The following is a 17,208-nucleotide window of genomic DNA, read 5'->3' on the forward strand; positions in this document are numbered from 1 at the left end:
CATCAATGATGTCCTGCAATGGCCAGCAAATGATATGTCGGCAGTCTTGCAGTTCTCCTAGCTGGAACATAGAAAAGTTGTCAGGCAAGGTTAATGCTGTTGAAATGAAACATTGGTAAACAATAACAATTATTCATATATTGATGATACTTTTACACAAATAAGTACTTTACACACCTTGAAAATGTCTTTCAAGTACAGAATCATTCAAGAGAGTGATAATTAAGAGGGCAAGATATCTAGAGAGAGCGACCAGATGCTGCTCATGTTTATATACATGTAGACAACTGAAGGAAAATTTACTGTCGTTTTTCCTCAGTCTCTTCCTGTTCTGGAAGCCTCTTCAGTGGAAAAATGTTCAAGAGACTTTGCTGCACTCCTTTCTGGCATGGCTGATCGCATAAAATTTTATTGGTGATGCCACTTGTGCTGTGTCTGATACATTATTTGCCATTTGAAAAATACAGTTGCTGTCACATTTAAGAATTAATTGCAATTTATAGACAATACATGGAATTAATACAAAAATACAGCATTTATTTATAGGTTTACATAAATTATTTTAGTTTTGGGCCTTAAATTTATAGACACATAAAAAGAAATGTTTTAAGTGCATTGCAAAACGCTCATGATGTGATGAGACTCTTTAAATGTTGTGCAATGGATTCGAAGAGAGTATACATATGTTATTGAAATTCACCACCCATGTATTTTGTATGTGAGTCCACAAAACAAAAACAATTTATAAATCAGTGTTTACCTTCTTCTTCTTTTAGAAAAATGTTGCAGTTCTCCCTTTGGAGACTGGACTTTCAGGAATTTATGATTTTCTTCATTAATTTAAAGTTTCATTTTGGGGTCATTGGGCTCTTAGTTTGGTCCATTAGACCTCCATACTAACATTTAATTTTTGATGGTGGATAGTGGAAGAGTATTTACCTAACTGGACTTCACCTTCTTTCCACAGTTTCCTATGTAAATTCCCAGAGTATCTTTGTTACACATTCATTTGGATTGTACTGACTGTTATGATTCTCACTGTGTCACTGACTTCATTTTAGGCCTACTCGATAAGGACTCCAAATAAACAAGCAGTACTAGCGCTGGTCTGATAAATAATTGTGTATGTTGACAACATTACCAGTCTTATTATGCTTACTTTAAGCACACCTAGTACTTCTGATGAAATTTTGCCCATCCATTATTACATACTGAGAGACTTTAGGGGTTGGGTTGTTTTGAGGGAAGAGACCAAACTGTGAGGTCATCGGTCTCATAGAGACATTAGGTCTTGAAGGAAACCACATATCTGTAAAGATACTCAGTATGTAGTACATTAGAACTGCTTGTTGTAGATATCAGATGATGAGAATTTACAACTTAATTTATATCTGTTATTACATTACAACAGGGACACATTTAGCACATTTGGTGCAAAACATTGGTACCAATAAACCCTATAATTAAGATATTTTGCAACATAATTTTATGGGATTTGATTTTCAGATCATAAGCCGTTGCCTACACTAAATCGAATTCCTGGATTGAAGCTGTCTGGTCAGGCATTTGCTGATACCCTCATGGTGTTTGAGTTCCTGCATAACTTTGGGGAGACTCTTGGATTTGGTAAGATAATTGGTTTTACAAAAATGTGTTGGTTTATATTTGCAATTCTTGTGTTACTACATTTTCCTTTTTTTAAATATAATTGCAGATATGGACAGCTTGCCTAGTCTAAACAGTTTGCAGATGGCTCTCTTGAATGATGAAGAGGCAGAAGAAGAATTACTTTCAGTGATGACACATTTATTGGTCTGTGCAATTGAAGACCCTGGCATTCCAAATCCTGCTCGCCATACCACTATACTGGGACAATCGTTAAAGCAAGCTGATATTACACATGCAAACTTATCTGAAATTCTGAGAATATATCTCTATGCAAATGCTACTGGTGAGGTTAAGGCACTCACAGGTGTGTGTTAGAGAAGAAAAATATTCTTTTATTGTGATTATATCTGTAAGTAAGTTGTGTAACTAATTTTGCAGAATTTACTAATTCTAGTTTATGGTGTGTAAAAACATAGATATCCACAGAGAATCACAAAAACCTAATTTTCCCAACTTTTCAGTAAAATACCCTCTTTCATTTGTCCCACATGGTGGACTTGGAATATTAAAAATTATTTGTTATGGAGCCTTGACTTAACAATAATTCACTTTACAGATTTTTCATTGTAGGATCAAAGGGTATAAATGAAGAAAATTTGGACTCTAACTTGATGTACTGAACTTCATCTTTAATTAAAAAAGATATCTACCTTAATTAATGAGACATTGTTGTGAATTATACAGAAATTTATTGTACATTATTTGATGCTGTACTGCTATTTGGAAAAAAGTAGTTAAGTCTGATACAAGGCTATATTCCCTCCATTAGCAAAATTGTAGAATATTTCTGTAATACAAGCCTCAAGATAGCAGATTGCTTTAAAGTGCTTGCTTCTAGGACATGGGGAGGCACAGTGGCCCCATATTGAACCTGCTTCATGAGTTAATGATGGGAACTGGTGTGCCGGCCAGCCTGGATATGGTTTTTAGACAGTTTTCCACATCCACTTAGGTAAATACTGGACTAGTCCCCAAGTCCCACCTTAGATACGTGATGTGCAAACACTTTGGAAAATAATGTCACATTTGACCATGTGATGGACACTAGACACAGACACTAGACAGGTTTCTCATCGAGGAGGTGGGTTGATGAGGGGAAGGGGATTCCAACAGTAACATTACAAGCCTTTGAGAGGGGCAAGTGGTGATCCCATCATAATAAAAGCCTGTATAGAGTATAATTGGTGCTCAGTGGACATAGGAGACGGACTGTACCAATCCCTACCTGGCACAGGCTGGATATAGGACACCGTAAAGGAAGGAAGAACTTCTGTAATACATGCCACTTTTTTTAAATTTTAATAGTTTCAGTAGGATAAATATAATGTAATATTTGGATACTGAGAATTCTGTATAGTATGCTTCTGTGTTGAGATTTATCATTTGAAGCCAAGGCACCCCTAAAATTCATTACATTTGCTTTCCTGAACTGAAAGAGTTCTTTGGTTATGTGTCTCCTCTGTTTAGGAGTCCTTGCCTCTTTATTAGGCAGCAACATCATGTCTGCTGTCTTACATACTATCAGTTGCTGAGTGTGGCGGCAAAGACTCTTTCAGACAACTTTGTTGTTATTGAATGAGTGCCACACACTAATGAGCAGTTGAGTTGCAGACATGTATCTTTAAAAAACAGGATATTGTTTGCCAGTTACAGCCAATGACAGAGTATTAGGGTCTCCCATTTTATCCCAAGTAAATACCTGTGCATGAAAATACCTCTACAATCTTCCAGAAACATGACATGTTCGTAGGGATCCTGACAAATACACTTGTAAGGGGTTTGATAATTAGGCAAACCTATTTTCACAAGTGAAAAGCACAGTTTGCAATGCCTCCAGTCTGGTACTATAATTCATTTTCACGTCTGAGGTGGCAACCCCACTTACCAACTGACTTCCGATATTTATAATTGTAATCTACTAATGTCACCAACAGCCAAGCCTACCAAGTCTTCCCGACATTCCCATACAAAGATCTAAGCAAGCTTGGAACCTCATGACCTGACTATTAGTGAGGCTAAAATGAAGAAATAGCTCTCTACTCTTATGCATTTCATTAGAGGTAATGTGAACTGTAGTGAGAGCCAAACTTACCTTTTGTCTCAATGTAACTTAGTAGCAATAGGTTCACCTATATTCTGATGTAATTTTTGTAGCAATTCATCAGCATTTCCTTGTTGTTCAATACCCCTCCTGCAAAGTTTGTATATCAGTTTTCTTCCCACTAGTAAGCCCTATCTCACACAACACCACTAGTCTTTCTGAACACTGTTAACGGGAAGAATACCTTGTGTTTTTATCTGTCATTCTGCACAACAGCTACGGTCTTTTTGCTCTGCTTCCAGCTTTTTTTAAAACTGGCTGGTAGTGTGAGAGATACGTAGGTAAATGAAGCAGTGAATCACTAGTTAACATTTATTAACTAAGTATTAAAAATTATGAGAATAAAAATTAAATAGCTTCAAGCCATAATGACTACTTATATTCCAAATATGTAGGCTGACTTGATAGTTTACACTGAAAACAATGAATAGCTGCCTTCAGTACTTGGAAATGAGCATTGCTTTGTACCTTACAGGTAGCCAATTGCATATGGTACTTGCTGATCATCCATTTAACTGCTATACACAAGGGACACTCTGCAGATTCGAAAATAGGTCACATCACATTAGAATTTAATCAAGATGTAAGGTTACACTCCCCCTCCCTGAATCCCTACCATGCTCTCATGCATGGGGCAGCTAAATTCCTTCTACCCACACATGTAAGGTACAAAATATTCTAATTACACACTCCCATATCGGAGGTAAAACTTGAACAGCCATGCTAGTGAATGAGCTTAAAATAACATTTCGTAAAATGACTAACCTGTGCAGAATCACCTAAACTTCCAAAATCTTGAGACAACCACATATAACATGCAACTAATTAACAACAACAAAATTTTTGCTTAAAATAAATGCTTATAGGAGGTAATTATTCCTGCCCATCCCTGTGATCCAGAATTTTATGAAAGTTTAACACTGAAGACACGAGGGTTAACTCTAGCCCAAAATGCAATTCCTTACAAACAGACAATGTGCCATTCACACACTACAGCTACAGTGACAACAAGTTCCATCATACCACTGACCCCAGTGCATAACCATAATGACTGTACTCAATCTGGAGTGGCACAGCATGCAAGCACTGTTCTAGCCACTTTTGAAGCCAGCACCATCAGTCTGAAAACAATCCCCAGGGTCATCCTGACAGATCCAAGTCTGAGACCTATGAAAAAGACCTTGCCCAAAGTGCAGTCTACAGTTAGGAAGCCATAGGTAGAGAACAGCCAGAATGTACCACTTGCATTCCATATGTGGCCGAGTGGTACAGTTAGGAAGCCATAGACAGAGAACAGCCAGAACGTACCACTTGCATTCCATATGTGGCCAAGTGGAGTGCATCAATTCTCAACATATTCCCTCCTGGGAATCCCAATACTCACAAACAGGTGCACCAAAGTTTTGTTAAGAAGCTTTGTTTTGTAAATTCACAGCACAGAGCACTACACTGTATTCCAGGGCAGATGGAGAAAAACTGTTTGCTGCAGGTACCATCACAATCAGTAATCCACTGTGCCACCTCTTTCCAAATAGGTCAATCGCCCTTGGAGCCATCACTCACTAGCCACTTGCAGCAGTCAATTTACTATTCCACCAGGCAACCTTCCTGTTCAGACACTCATTAGTAACTGTCTCCCTGGCCACTATGGTCTTCCTGTGCAGCTTTGCCACCCACAGGGCATTATGCCTAGGAGACAAAGACTGCAAACAGCTCTCAACAATGAAAATGTGTCGCAAGGTGGTACAGTCTACTGCTGGACAACTTGTCTGGTGTAGATGGAATAAATTATGCACATAAACCTTCCTTGTGAATCAGTCTGTCTGTTAATGAAAACTATATCAAAGTCCATGCAGTTTTTAGTATAACTTATTTATAATATCTATAGTTTCTGATCAGGTTTTGCCACTCCCTAATGTAGTGGCAGCTGTTTACTTTACTGCTTTTCCCACCAGATACTGCTCCTCTGTAGCTGAGCATATCGTAGCTCTCATTATTGCCATGAGATGTCACTCCAAACGCTAATTAAATATGGAACAGACAACAATACTTATATTAAACATGCATCATTACTATAATTACAGATTAAATACTACTAAAACTTCCTCAAGAATCAGTCAGTCTGTCTGTCTGTGTGTGTATATAAATCTCTCCAAGACAGACATAAATATACCGCTGTCAAAGCCACTTCACAAAATAACAGTAGTTAAGAATTACCAACCCATCTTATCATTGTCTGTATTTTATTTACTTATTTTTCCTTGATCATGCACAATACAATTAGCTAACATTTAGTGCAAAAGAATATTCTCAGTAGTGACGTATTTGAATGAACTTGATAGATACACACAAATTATTACCTTTAAGGAATATTTTACGAATCTAACATTTTAGATTGTGTTGACCATGATATGATACTGCAGACGTTGATATATTATGGAATATTAGACACAGCAGGTTCATAGCTTTTACCTTATCTACATGATGGAAAAATTATGTTTATGAGTTCCATATACATCTCATAACAATAGCTTCCTGAATTTGATACAGAAGAATTGATATACCACAGTGTTCTACACTCCTGGAAATGGAAAAAAGAACACATTGACACCGGTGTGTCAGACCCACCATACTTGCTCCGGACACTGCGAGAGGGCTGTACAAGCAATGATCACACGCACGGCACAGCAGACACACCAGGAACCGCGGTGTTGGCAGTCGAATGGCGCTAGCTGCGCAGCATTTGTGCACCGCCGCCGTCAGTGTCAGCCAGTTTGCCGTGGCATACGGAGCTCCAACGCAGTCTTTAACACTGGTAGCATGCCGCGACAGCGTGGACGTGAACCGTATGTGCAGTTGACGGACTTTGAGCGAGGGCGTATAGTGGGCATGCAGGAGGCCGGGTGAACGTACCGCCGAATTGCTCAACACGTGGGGCGTGAGGTCTCCACAGTACATCGATGTTGTCGCCAGTGGTCGGCGGAAGGTGCACGTGCCCGTCGACCTGGGACCGGACCGCAGCGACGCACGGATGCACGCCAAGACCGTAGGATCCTACGCAGTGCCGTAGGGGACCGCACCGCCACTTCCCAGCAAATTAGGGACACTGTTGCTCCTGGGGTATCGGCGAGGACCATTCGCAACCGTCTCCATGAAGCTGGGCTACGGTCCCGCACACCGTTAGGCCGTCTTCCGCTCACGCCCCAACATCGTGCAGCCCGCCTCCAGTGGTGTCGCGACAGGCGTGAATGGAGGGACGAATGGAGACGTGTCGTCTTCAGCGATGAGAGTCCCTTCTGCCTTGGTGCCAATGATGGTCGTATGCGTGTTTGGCGCCGTGCAGGTGAGCGCCACAATCAGGACTGCATACGACCGAGGCACACAGGGCCAACACCCGGCATCATGGTGTGGGGAGCGATCTCCTACACTGGCCGTACACCACTGGTGATCGTCGAGGGGACACTGAATAGTGCACGGTACATCCAAACCGTCATCGAACCCATCGTTCTACCATTCCTAGACCGGCAAGGGAACTTGCTGTTCCAACAGGACAATGCACGTCCGCATGTATCCCGTGCCACCCAACGTGCTCTAGAAGGTGTAAGTCAACTACCCTGGCCAGCAAGATCTCCGGATCTGTCCCCCATTGAGCATGTTTGGGACTGGATGAAGCGTCGTCTCACGCGGTCTGCACGTCCAGCACGAACGCTGGTGCTACTGAGGCGCCAGGTGGAAATGGCATGGCAAGCCGTTCCACAGGACTACATCCAGCATCTCTACGATCGTCTCCATGGGAGAATAGCAGCCTGCATTGCTGCGAAAGGTGGATATACACTGTACTAGTGCCGACATTGTGCATGCTCTGTTGCCTGTGTCTATGTGCCTGTGGTTCTGTCAGTGTGATCATGTGATGTATCTGACCCCAGGAATGTGTCAATAAAGTTTCCCCTTCCTGGGACAATGAATTCACGGTGTTCTTATTTCAATTTCCAGGAGTGTATTTTGGGTCCTGTTTTCTGATGCACATAGATGATCTTGCGCTTACGTTTTAAAATGATGCAACTATTTCATTTTTGTAGTTGTTTTAAGAATAAGAATTAAAAATCTTCCAGTTCTATTACTGAAAGGGTAACTAGCAAAATGTTTGTAAACATAAGGAAAAAAGTTATCATTAAAATTTGGAAAACTCAGTAACAGTTCAGCCCTCCTTCTAGAATTCCAGAAACTGTAGACCAGACCATCGTCTATGCAAACAGTATAAAACACAAGAAGTAGATAGTGCTCAGTTTTTGGCAGTACATACAGCTCAGACTCTGAATTATGGAAATGGAAATGAGCGTTTGGCGTCATTGGCGAGGAGGCCCGGGGCAGGTCCGGCCGCTTGGTGCAGGTTTTATTACATTCAACGCCACATTGGGTGACCTGCATGCCAGATGGGAATCGAACCCAGACCCCTTAGGACGGCAGTCCGTCACGCTGACCGTTCAGCTATTAAGATAGACACTCTGAATTGTGAAACCCACATATTAGAATTAAATAAGCTGATAAGATCAACTATTCTTGCAATACTAATGGTTATAGCTATATATGATTTGAATACGCAGAAACTGGTTCATTTTGCATATATCTGTTCACTGAAGAGCTATGAAGTAATTCTTTTTTTTTTTTTTTTTTTTTTTTTTTTTTTTTTTTTTTTTTTTTTTTTTTTTTTTTTTTTTTGGGGTGATAGGAGAAATTTGGCTTTCGATGATGATACTATCAAAACACAGATTCCTGTTCTAAGAATTATATCTGATGTTGATTGTAGAACATCTTCAGGAAACGTATTAATTCACATTTGTTTCACAATACTCATTAATGTTCTTTGTAGTGAACAATTTTTCCTCTTTTCTAAAAAATAGTGGAAGGCATGATTATGATACTGGAACAAAAAAGCAAACTTTATAAAGACTTCTAGAGTTTAACATTAGCAGAGGAAGAAATTAGGTACAAGGGTACATATTTTGAGCAACCTGCCATAACATTTCTATGTTTACATCTACATCCATACTCTGCAAGCCACCTGATGGTGTGTGGTGGAGGGTACTTTGAGTACCTCTATTGGTTGTCCCTTCTATTCCAGTTTCGTGTTTTTCGTGGAAAGAAAGATTGTCGGTATGCCTCTGTGTGGACTCTAATCTCTCTGATTTTATTCTCGGAGGTATGTTCTCGAAACTTCAACAAAAGTCCGTACCGAGCTACTGAGCGTCTCTCCTGTAGAGTCTTCCACTGGAGTTTATCTATTGTCTCTGTAACACTTTCGCGATTACTAAATTATCCTGTAACGAAGCGCGCTGCTCTCCGTTGGATCTTCTCTATCTCTTCTATCAACCCTATCTGGTACGGATCCCACACTGGAGAGCAATATTCAAGCAGTGGGTGAACAAGTGTCCTGTAACCTACTTCCTTTGTTTTCAGATTGCATTTCCTTAGGATTCTTCCAATGAATCTCAGTCTGGCATCTGCCTTACCGACGATCAACTTTATATGATCATTCCATTTTAAATCACTCCTAATGCCTAATCCCAGATAATTTATGGAATTAACTGCTTCCAGTTGCTGACCTGCTATATTGTAGCTAAATGATAAAGGATCTTTCTTTCTATGTATTCACAGCACATTACACTCGTCTAAATTGAGATTCAATTGCCATTCCCTGCACCATGCGTCAATTCATTGCAGATCCTCCAGCATTTCAATACAATTTTCCATTGTTACAATCTCTCAATATACTACAGCATCATCTGCAAAAAGCCTCAGTGAATTTCCAATGTTATCCACAAGGTCATTTATGTATATTGTGAATAGCAACGGTACTACGACACTCCCCTGCCGCACATCTGAAATTACTCTTACTTCGGAAGACTTCTCTCCATTGAGAATGACATGCTGCATTCTGTTATCTAGGAACTCTTCAATCCAATCACACAATTGGTCTGATAGTCCATATGCTCTTACTTTGTTCATTAAACGACTATGGGGAACACCTTGCGGAAGTCAATAAACACGGCATCTGCCTGGGAACCCGTGCCTATGGCCCTCTGAGTCTCATGGACGAATAGCACGATCTGGGTGGTTTCACACGATCGTCTTTTTTGAGACCCATGCTGATTCCTACAGAGTAGATTTCTAGTCTCCAGAAAAGTCATTATACTCGAACATAATACGTGTTCCAAAATTCTACAACTGATCGACATTAGAGATATAGGTCTATACTTCTTGAAAATGGGGATGACCTGTGCCCTTTTCCAATCCTTTGGAACACTACGCTCTTCTAGAGACCTACGGTACACCGCTGCAACAAGGGGGGCAAGTTCCTTCGCATACTCTGTGTAAAATCTAACTGGTATCCCATCAGGTCCAGTGGCCTTTCCTCTTTTGATCGATTTTAATTGTTTTTCCATCCCTCTGTAATCTATTTCGATATCTACCATTTTGTGATCTGTGCGACAATCTAGAGAAGGAACTACAGTGCAGTCTTCCTCTGTGAAACAGCTTTGGAAAAAGACATTTAGTATTTTGGCCTTTAGTCTGTCATCCTCTGTTTCAGTACCATTTTGGTCACAGAGTGTCTGGACATTTTGTTTTGATCCACCTACCGCTTTGACTTTAGACCAAAATTTCTTAGGATTTTCTGACAAGTCAGCACATAGGACTTTACTTTCGAATTCATTGAACACCTCTCGTATAGCCCTCCTCACACTACATTTTGCTTCGCGTAATTTTTGTTTGTCTGCAAGGCTTTGGCTATGTTTATGTTTGCTGTGAAATTCCCTTTGCTTCTGCAACAGTTTTCTAACTCGGTTGTTGTACCAAGGTGGCTCTTTTCCATCTCTAACGATCTTGCTTGATTTCAAATATGCTGTTAGTATTATAGACCTACTGAAGTTTAAGACTCAATTAAAGAACTTTCTTTTGTGTAGCTCCTCTTACTCTGTATAAGATATCTTGTAGGGACTTCTAAAAGTAATGTGTGTTATGTTACCGTATAACTAATTTTAGCAAAGTGATAGTTCATAAAGTAGAGTCATATATTGTATATAAATGAAATGTAAATCCTTGACTCCTTTCCACATCCTATAGACTTCTCTCTATAAGAGATATGGGATGTGGTTCATGTTATGTAAAAATTTAGTAGTGGCTGGATTTAATTCAATGAGGAAACCAACTCTTACCTTTTTAAGCAGACATTATGTTTGTCTTTCAAATCTGTGTGTGAAGTCACTACTGCTTCTGGTTTCAGTTCAACTATATTATTCAAGATTTGGTTTCCACTCAAAATCATTACTCTACAAAATCTTTTATATTATTAGTGATTTTAACTTATGTTTTCTGGAAAAGGAAACCTAGAAATCCTGTTTTGTTTCATTCGGTTTCAAAAGTTTCACTTTTCCAGAATGTCTGATTTTAGTTAATGAAACAACAAAATTTATAAATATTTGTGATACAGGTTCTTCAAAAAAATATTGAATGCTTTAAGAGGTGATCGTACTCATTGAAACAAGAAAAATAAGTCCAATGAACATGGGTCCGGAAAACACATACTTTCCGAGATAAACATATGTTTATAGGAAGGGCTGTGCAATGATTGGTTGCGTATTTTAGCACAGTCATTGCATTGGTGCTCCATCAAATGTGCTAGCAGGGTATTATGATATCTTACTTACAGTACTCTACCTACTATTAGGTATTAGGTGGTCTGCAGTCTGTTGTGTGGTTCAAGTCATGTTGTAGGCCACGTTAGTTTTTGTTGTGTTTGTATGCCTTATTGTACAGTTCTATGAACTCTGGGTATGTATCATGGTGTTTTACCTTCTTCTAAACATGGATTCACTTACGTGTTTATGTTATTGTGCTGTTTGTACATACAAATGGTGCAGTACGTTTACAGTTTCTCTCTTCCACCACTTGTTAGCAATGAAAGCCTACTACCCAACAAGTGAAATGGTGGATATGATATTGTGCTATAGTTTAGCAAATGGATGCAGGCTGTGAGTCCGTGCCCTCTATGCTGAAAAATGCAGGGTCCCCTCTGATAAGCTGTTCGGCAGATTTTTCCAGCATCTGAGAGACACAGACACCCCTTACGTTGGGAGACTGATAGTGGAAGACCCTGCACAGTCCACACACCTGACATGGAGGAGTGTGTGCTACATGTGGTGGAAGAAACCCCTGGGACCAATGTGCGGCACTTAGCAGCAGCAGCAGCAGCAGAAAGCGTATCTCACATTCTTATCTGGGGGATACTTTGTGAACAATTGCTATACCCATATCATCTACAGAACATTCAGGCCCTACGGCCACAGGATCATGGCAGACGGTGTTTCTGTCAATGGCTGTTACGTAAGTGTGCTGCAGATCCACTGTTCACATTTTATTTACCAATGAGGCAGGGTTCCCAAGAGATGGAGTTGTGAATTTCCATAATCAGCATGTATGGGCAGATGTAAATCCCCAAGCAGTTCAGTAAAGAAGGCATCAACACCATTTGTCAATCAATGTATGGACAGGTGTACTTGGCGATAGGTTAATAGGGCCACATGTTCTACCACAAAGGTTAACGGGGGCACATTATCTCAACTTTTTCATTAATATATTGTGTACCTTTCTGGAGACTGTGCCATTGCAGCAACGGATACAAATGTGGTTCATGCATGATGACATACCAGCACAAGTTCGTCACAATGTGCATGAACAATTACGCAGACATTTCAGGACTGCTGCATTGGTCGGGGGGGGGGGGGGGGGGAGGGGAGGACACCTTGGTCAGTCCTCTAGACTTTTGGTTACGGAGACACTTGAAGGAATTGGTTGACGATGCACCAATCAATGATGTGTGGACACTACAGATTCGCATCTTCAGTGTGTGCCAGCAGTTGCAACAACAATCAGGTATACTTCAAAGGGTCTATCACTTCTTATGCTGGAGGGCAGAGGGGTGCAATGTCATAAATGGATGTCATGTTGAACACCTGTAAGCAAATGTTTATTGCAGAAAGTATGCTCATGTTTATTGGACATTTTTTTCTTGTTCCATGAGTACTACCACCTCTCAAAGTATTCAACACTTTAGTTTTGAGTGCCCTTTATATGTGGAATTTCTATGAGATTAATTGACTTTCTGTCTGGTTCATTTCATTTCCACTTCATGTATATAATTATATTTTTAAACTACATTATTGTAAGGTATTTACTTCCCTTGTGTGCCAGTGACTGATTATATCAAGAAGGCCTTGTATTCTCAAAGTTATCTCATAACTGAGTTATCCTCATAGAATATGAGCTTGTGTTTTATTTTATGATTATTTATTAATCTTACTATATGAGATAGACAGAAAATATCCTGTTGATTTTTCCTGTTTACAGGGTTACATTTTGAAAGAGATCGAGAAAAGAAGTCTGATCACCACAATATGTATGGTGAACCCATCCCCCAGTGTGGCAAAAATGCTGCCTTCTTCGAACATTTGCATGAAAACAATACATGGCGCATGTCTGAATGGCTGCATGAAAAGCCTTTCCTTGCTTTGAACCCAACACAAAAAGCAAGCATATTGTCTTTTTTATGCAATGAACTGTTGCAGAACAAAGCTGTTCTCCGACAGATTGACAACTCTATTGAAACAGTTGGACAGCTAAGGAAGGATCGATGGCTAATGGATACTAAGCTCAGAAAGTGAGTGAGTCTCTGTGTTCCTTTTTGTCTTTCTGTTGCATCTGTCCAACAATAATTATTTATCTTGATTGTTTTGATATGAATGAACAGTTTATACAAGGTTAATTACTGAATTTGCTTTCACCAGTATTTTTAAAATGATATCTTTACTTTTTTATTTATCTGATAACTTCATTTGACTCTCAGTTGCTTTGTATGCAACTAATATTCATACTGTTTGTTTTTCTGTCCTTCTGTGTACTATCTGTTTCTTTAACAAATGTTATGAGTTCCATAACAGACTTACCTGTTCTTCTCTTAGCAGCTACCAGTGGCACGTTTTATTTCTTTCATAAGATACTAAGTATACTGAGCTAACATGTTGCTTAGATGTGGAACTTGATCATATGAAAACTCGTCTATGAACAGGCCAGCAACAAATTTTATCTTTTATTGCTGTCTATCATGCTTTTGTCACTCTGTACCTCTTTAAATCAGCTGTATTTGTTTGTTTATGGAAAACCGTTAAAGACCTTTTTTATCTTCCAGTTACATAGCTACAGATTATGAACTAATAATCTCTTTATGGGCATCACCTTTTTCTTGCTTATAGGTAATCATCACCATCATCATCTGTTCTGCCCTAGGGCAGATCTTCACAAGTCACTTCTTCTTTTTCTCATAACTGTTTCCTGTCCTTTTATTATCCACCATCTGATATCTTCAGTGTCTTCTCCTACCATTCCTCATTCCCTCTATAGCATCCATCAGCAAACAATCACTTCTCATCAATTATCCAAGCCAATTATGTTTCCTCTTTCTGACTTCCTTTAAAATTACTCTCTCTTCCCCCTCTCTTCTCAGCACCTCCTCATTTCTCACTTTATCTATCAATTGTATCCCCTACATCCTCCTCCAGATACACATCTCAGATGCTTCTATTCTTATTTTTTCCTGTTTCATCAGCGTCCACATCTCAGTTCTGTATAATCCCATGCTCAATATAAAGCATTTTGCTAGTCTCTCCCTCAGGTCCCTGTCCATGAACCCACGTAGAAGCCTCCTCTTCTTATTACAGGTACTTACAGTATGGGAAGCTTATGGTAGAAAAAATACTTTGTGTACTGGCTCTTCTGCAGCAAAATAAAGCTTATAATGCATAAGTAATTTTAATTTCATTAATCATAATGTTTTTTGAAAGCCTGCAACTGTATCATTCATGATTTCACTAATGAAAGACTGCACCAGTTACATATTTTTTTCATGCTTAGGACAAAGCTTTTCAAGAATTTATTCTCATTGTCAAGTTCAAATATTTACAAAAGTATTTTGTGTGATGTTTGTTGTTTTGCCTCTCTTGCACTGTAGTCATATTTTTGATGTTATAAGGTATAGCTTTGGACCTATTTTGCTTTCACAGTCAAACAGTGTGAGTGATGATTTGTGTGTGTGTGGTTTTCTGTGTAATGGAGGAGGCATTGTACCTTATAAGAGAGGCAGAACTACACACATGCAAACATCATACAAAATAGTTATGTAAATATTTGCACTTGACAATGAGAATAAATTCTTGAAATGCTGCATGCTAAGCATGAAAAAATACATAACTGGTGCATTATTTGATTACTTAAATCATGTACTAGTTATTTCTAACAAATAAAAAAATAAATAACACGAAATGCTTAACTTAATAGCATCTTCTGCCACCTACAGATGATGTAGAACAAAATGGAATGGGAATGTGTATATGTGATTGTCAGAATGGGAGGGAAATTTAACTTTGTGCTTGATCCAAAACATCTTTTGTTGATTGTGTTGCACAGCTTTTATAAACCGTAGAAGTGATGTTATGTAACACCTTAACCTGCTGTTCAATTTATTCTTATTGTGTCCATAGAGGCAACATAACCACAGTGTCTGTCTTGTTCACCATGTGTAACATCCAGCACAAAACTAATGTGACAGAGTGGCAAAAACAAGTGATTTCATTCTGCTGTAGTGAAGAGCATGATGTGAAGGAAGTGGCAGATTTCAGAGGAGTAATTTCATGTAAATGTGTACAAATTTAATGCCAGCAACAAACAACTTAATCATAAAGGAATTCACCTCAGAAATGTAACTGGGACTTGATTATAATGAACTGGCTCATGACAAAAAAATCAACTTGATATGACACAAGTAGGCCTGCCAAACAACAACACTGTTTTGCCAGGCCTGTTTCAGAATGACACTTTGGGTGCACGGGCATTTGGAACAGAACTATGTTCAAAGCTCTCTGCTCACTCCTAAGATAAAATTTCCCCATTGGATTGAGCTAATGATTGTCAACAGTGGAGCTAGGAGGTTTAGTACATGTTGCCTCATCAGTGAATCACATTTTATCAATTGTACTGAACATGATGTTCCTCATATGCACCAGGAAGCATATTTGGAAGACTGTATGAAATGAATTGGAAAAGTTGGAGCTGGCTTTGTGATGGTCTAGTGGAGATTTAATTACACAGAAATGTTTTATCTGGTTCAGATAATGGTACTTTAGTTGATACTTCTTCATTGACTTGCTGGACAACCAGATTCTCTTCTTCATGTTAATGATACCTGCAACATTACAAGTCTAAGCTGGTAGATTTCATATCTGATCACCTAAAACTGTGACAGATAGAAAGATAAAAATTCAAGAGTAATCACATGAACTTAGTGAACCAATAAAGCTTCCCTGTTTTGACCCATTGACCCAATTAAAATTTGGCAGGATGACCAGAAACAACTCACCAAACATTGAGAAAGTTATGTATACAATCTGATGAATCTACATCATTTGTTACAGACAGTGATGTCTACTTCATCCACTGTTGTGTCCATATCATGCTACAATGAGCCAAAGCTGTAATTGAAGCTTGTTGATATATTTCACATTATTAGAATACACCTGAATAAAATCTCACATTTTTTGTGTATTGTGTATTGTGAAAGGGTGTGTAGTATTCATATGTGAAGCAAGTAAGTAGTTATATTGAGCCAATGAAGGGCATAAATCTTGTTTGTGGAATTCTTAGTACCGTAGTTTTAAGGTGCACATTTCTTCAATTACTGGGGCCAGAGCATGATGAGGCAAGAAGGTTGCAAAAATTCATTACGTAAGCACAACACATTTTTTGATTTGCTCACTCCCCAACACCCATGCCACTTACACTGTAGTGTCAGTCTCAAGGCTTATCATCTTTGAGCAGTGTTCCCTGCATCTTTTGTTTCTCATACTGACATACAGACTAAATTTCCTTTCCTTCAGCATGCATAATTCTTAATTTTTCTTTTTCCTGTACCTGTCTGTCTGTCATCATGATTTTATAAATACATGAAAGCTAGAGCTTAAACTACATTTTTAAATTCAGATGTCTTTTTGCCCTCTTTCTAATTTGATGGCTGGGAAGTAAGACACATGTATTCTGATGTATATGAGATTGATTTAATTTGTTTAGATTGATGCAGGGAGACAAAAATGACAGAGGTCTTAGGCCACCATTGCCCACACTAAAACTGAGTTTATTGTGCAGTTTATCTCCTTGTCATTCTGGGAAAGCAGGTTAGTCTACACTCGTGGACTTATTCCTCTGTACCCACAGTCGCAGGTTCGAATCCTGCATCGGGCATGGATGTGTGTGATGTCCTTAGGTTAGTTAGGTTTAAGTAGTTCTAAGTTCTAGGGGACTGATGACCTCAGAAGTTAAGTCCCATAGTGCTCAGA

General features: G+C 39.1%; 1 protein-coding gene across 1 annotated transcript in view; it reads left to right on the forward strand.

Annotated features, from left to right (window-relative positions):
* The window catches only part of LOC126184390 (bromodomain adjacent to zinc finger domain protein 2B-like), a 318,222-nt gene that overhangs the window by 181,916 nt on the left and 119,098 nt on the right, over positions 1–17,208 (forward strand). The window contains exons 24-26 of the mRNA XM_049926773.1: positions 1,507–1,626; positions 1,715–1,972; positions 13,175–13,484. Of these exons, the coding sequence (XP_049782730.1) occupies positions 1,507–1,626; positions 1,715–1,972; positions 13,175–13,484 (688 nt within the window). The remainder of the gene's footprint in view (positions 1–1,506; positions 1,627–1,714; positions 1,973–13,174; positions 13,485–17,208) is intronic.

Source organism: Schistocerca cancellata, chromosome 4 (genome assembly GCF_023864275.1).
Source record: "Schistocerca cancellata isolate TAMUIC-IGC-003103 chromosome 4, iqSchCanc2.1, whole genome shotgun sequence".
In the NCBI taxonomy this organism is placed as follows: Eukaryota; Metazoa; Arthropoda; class Insecta; order Orthoptera; family Acrididae; genus Schistocerca; species Schistocerca cancellata.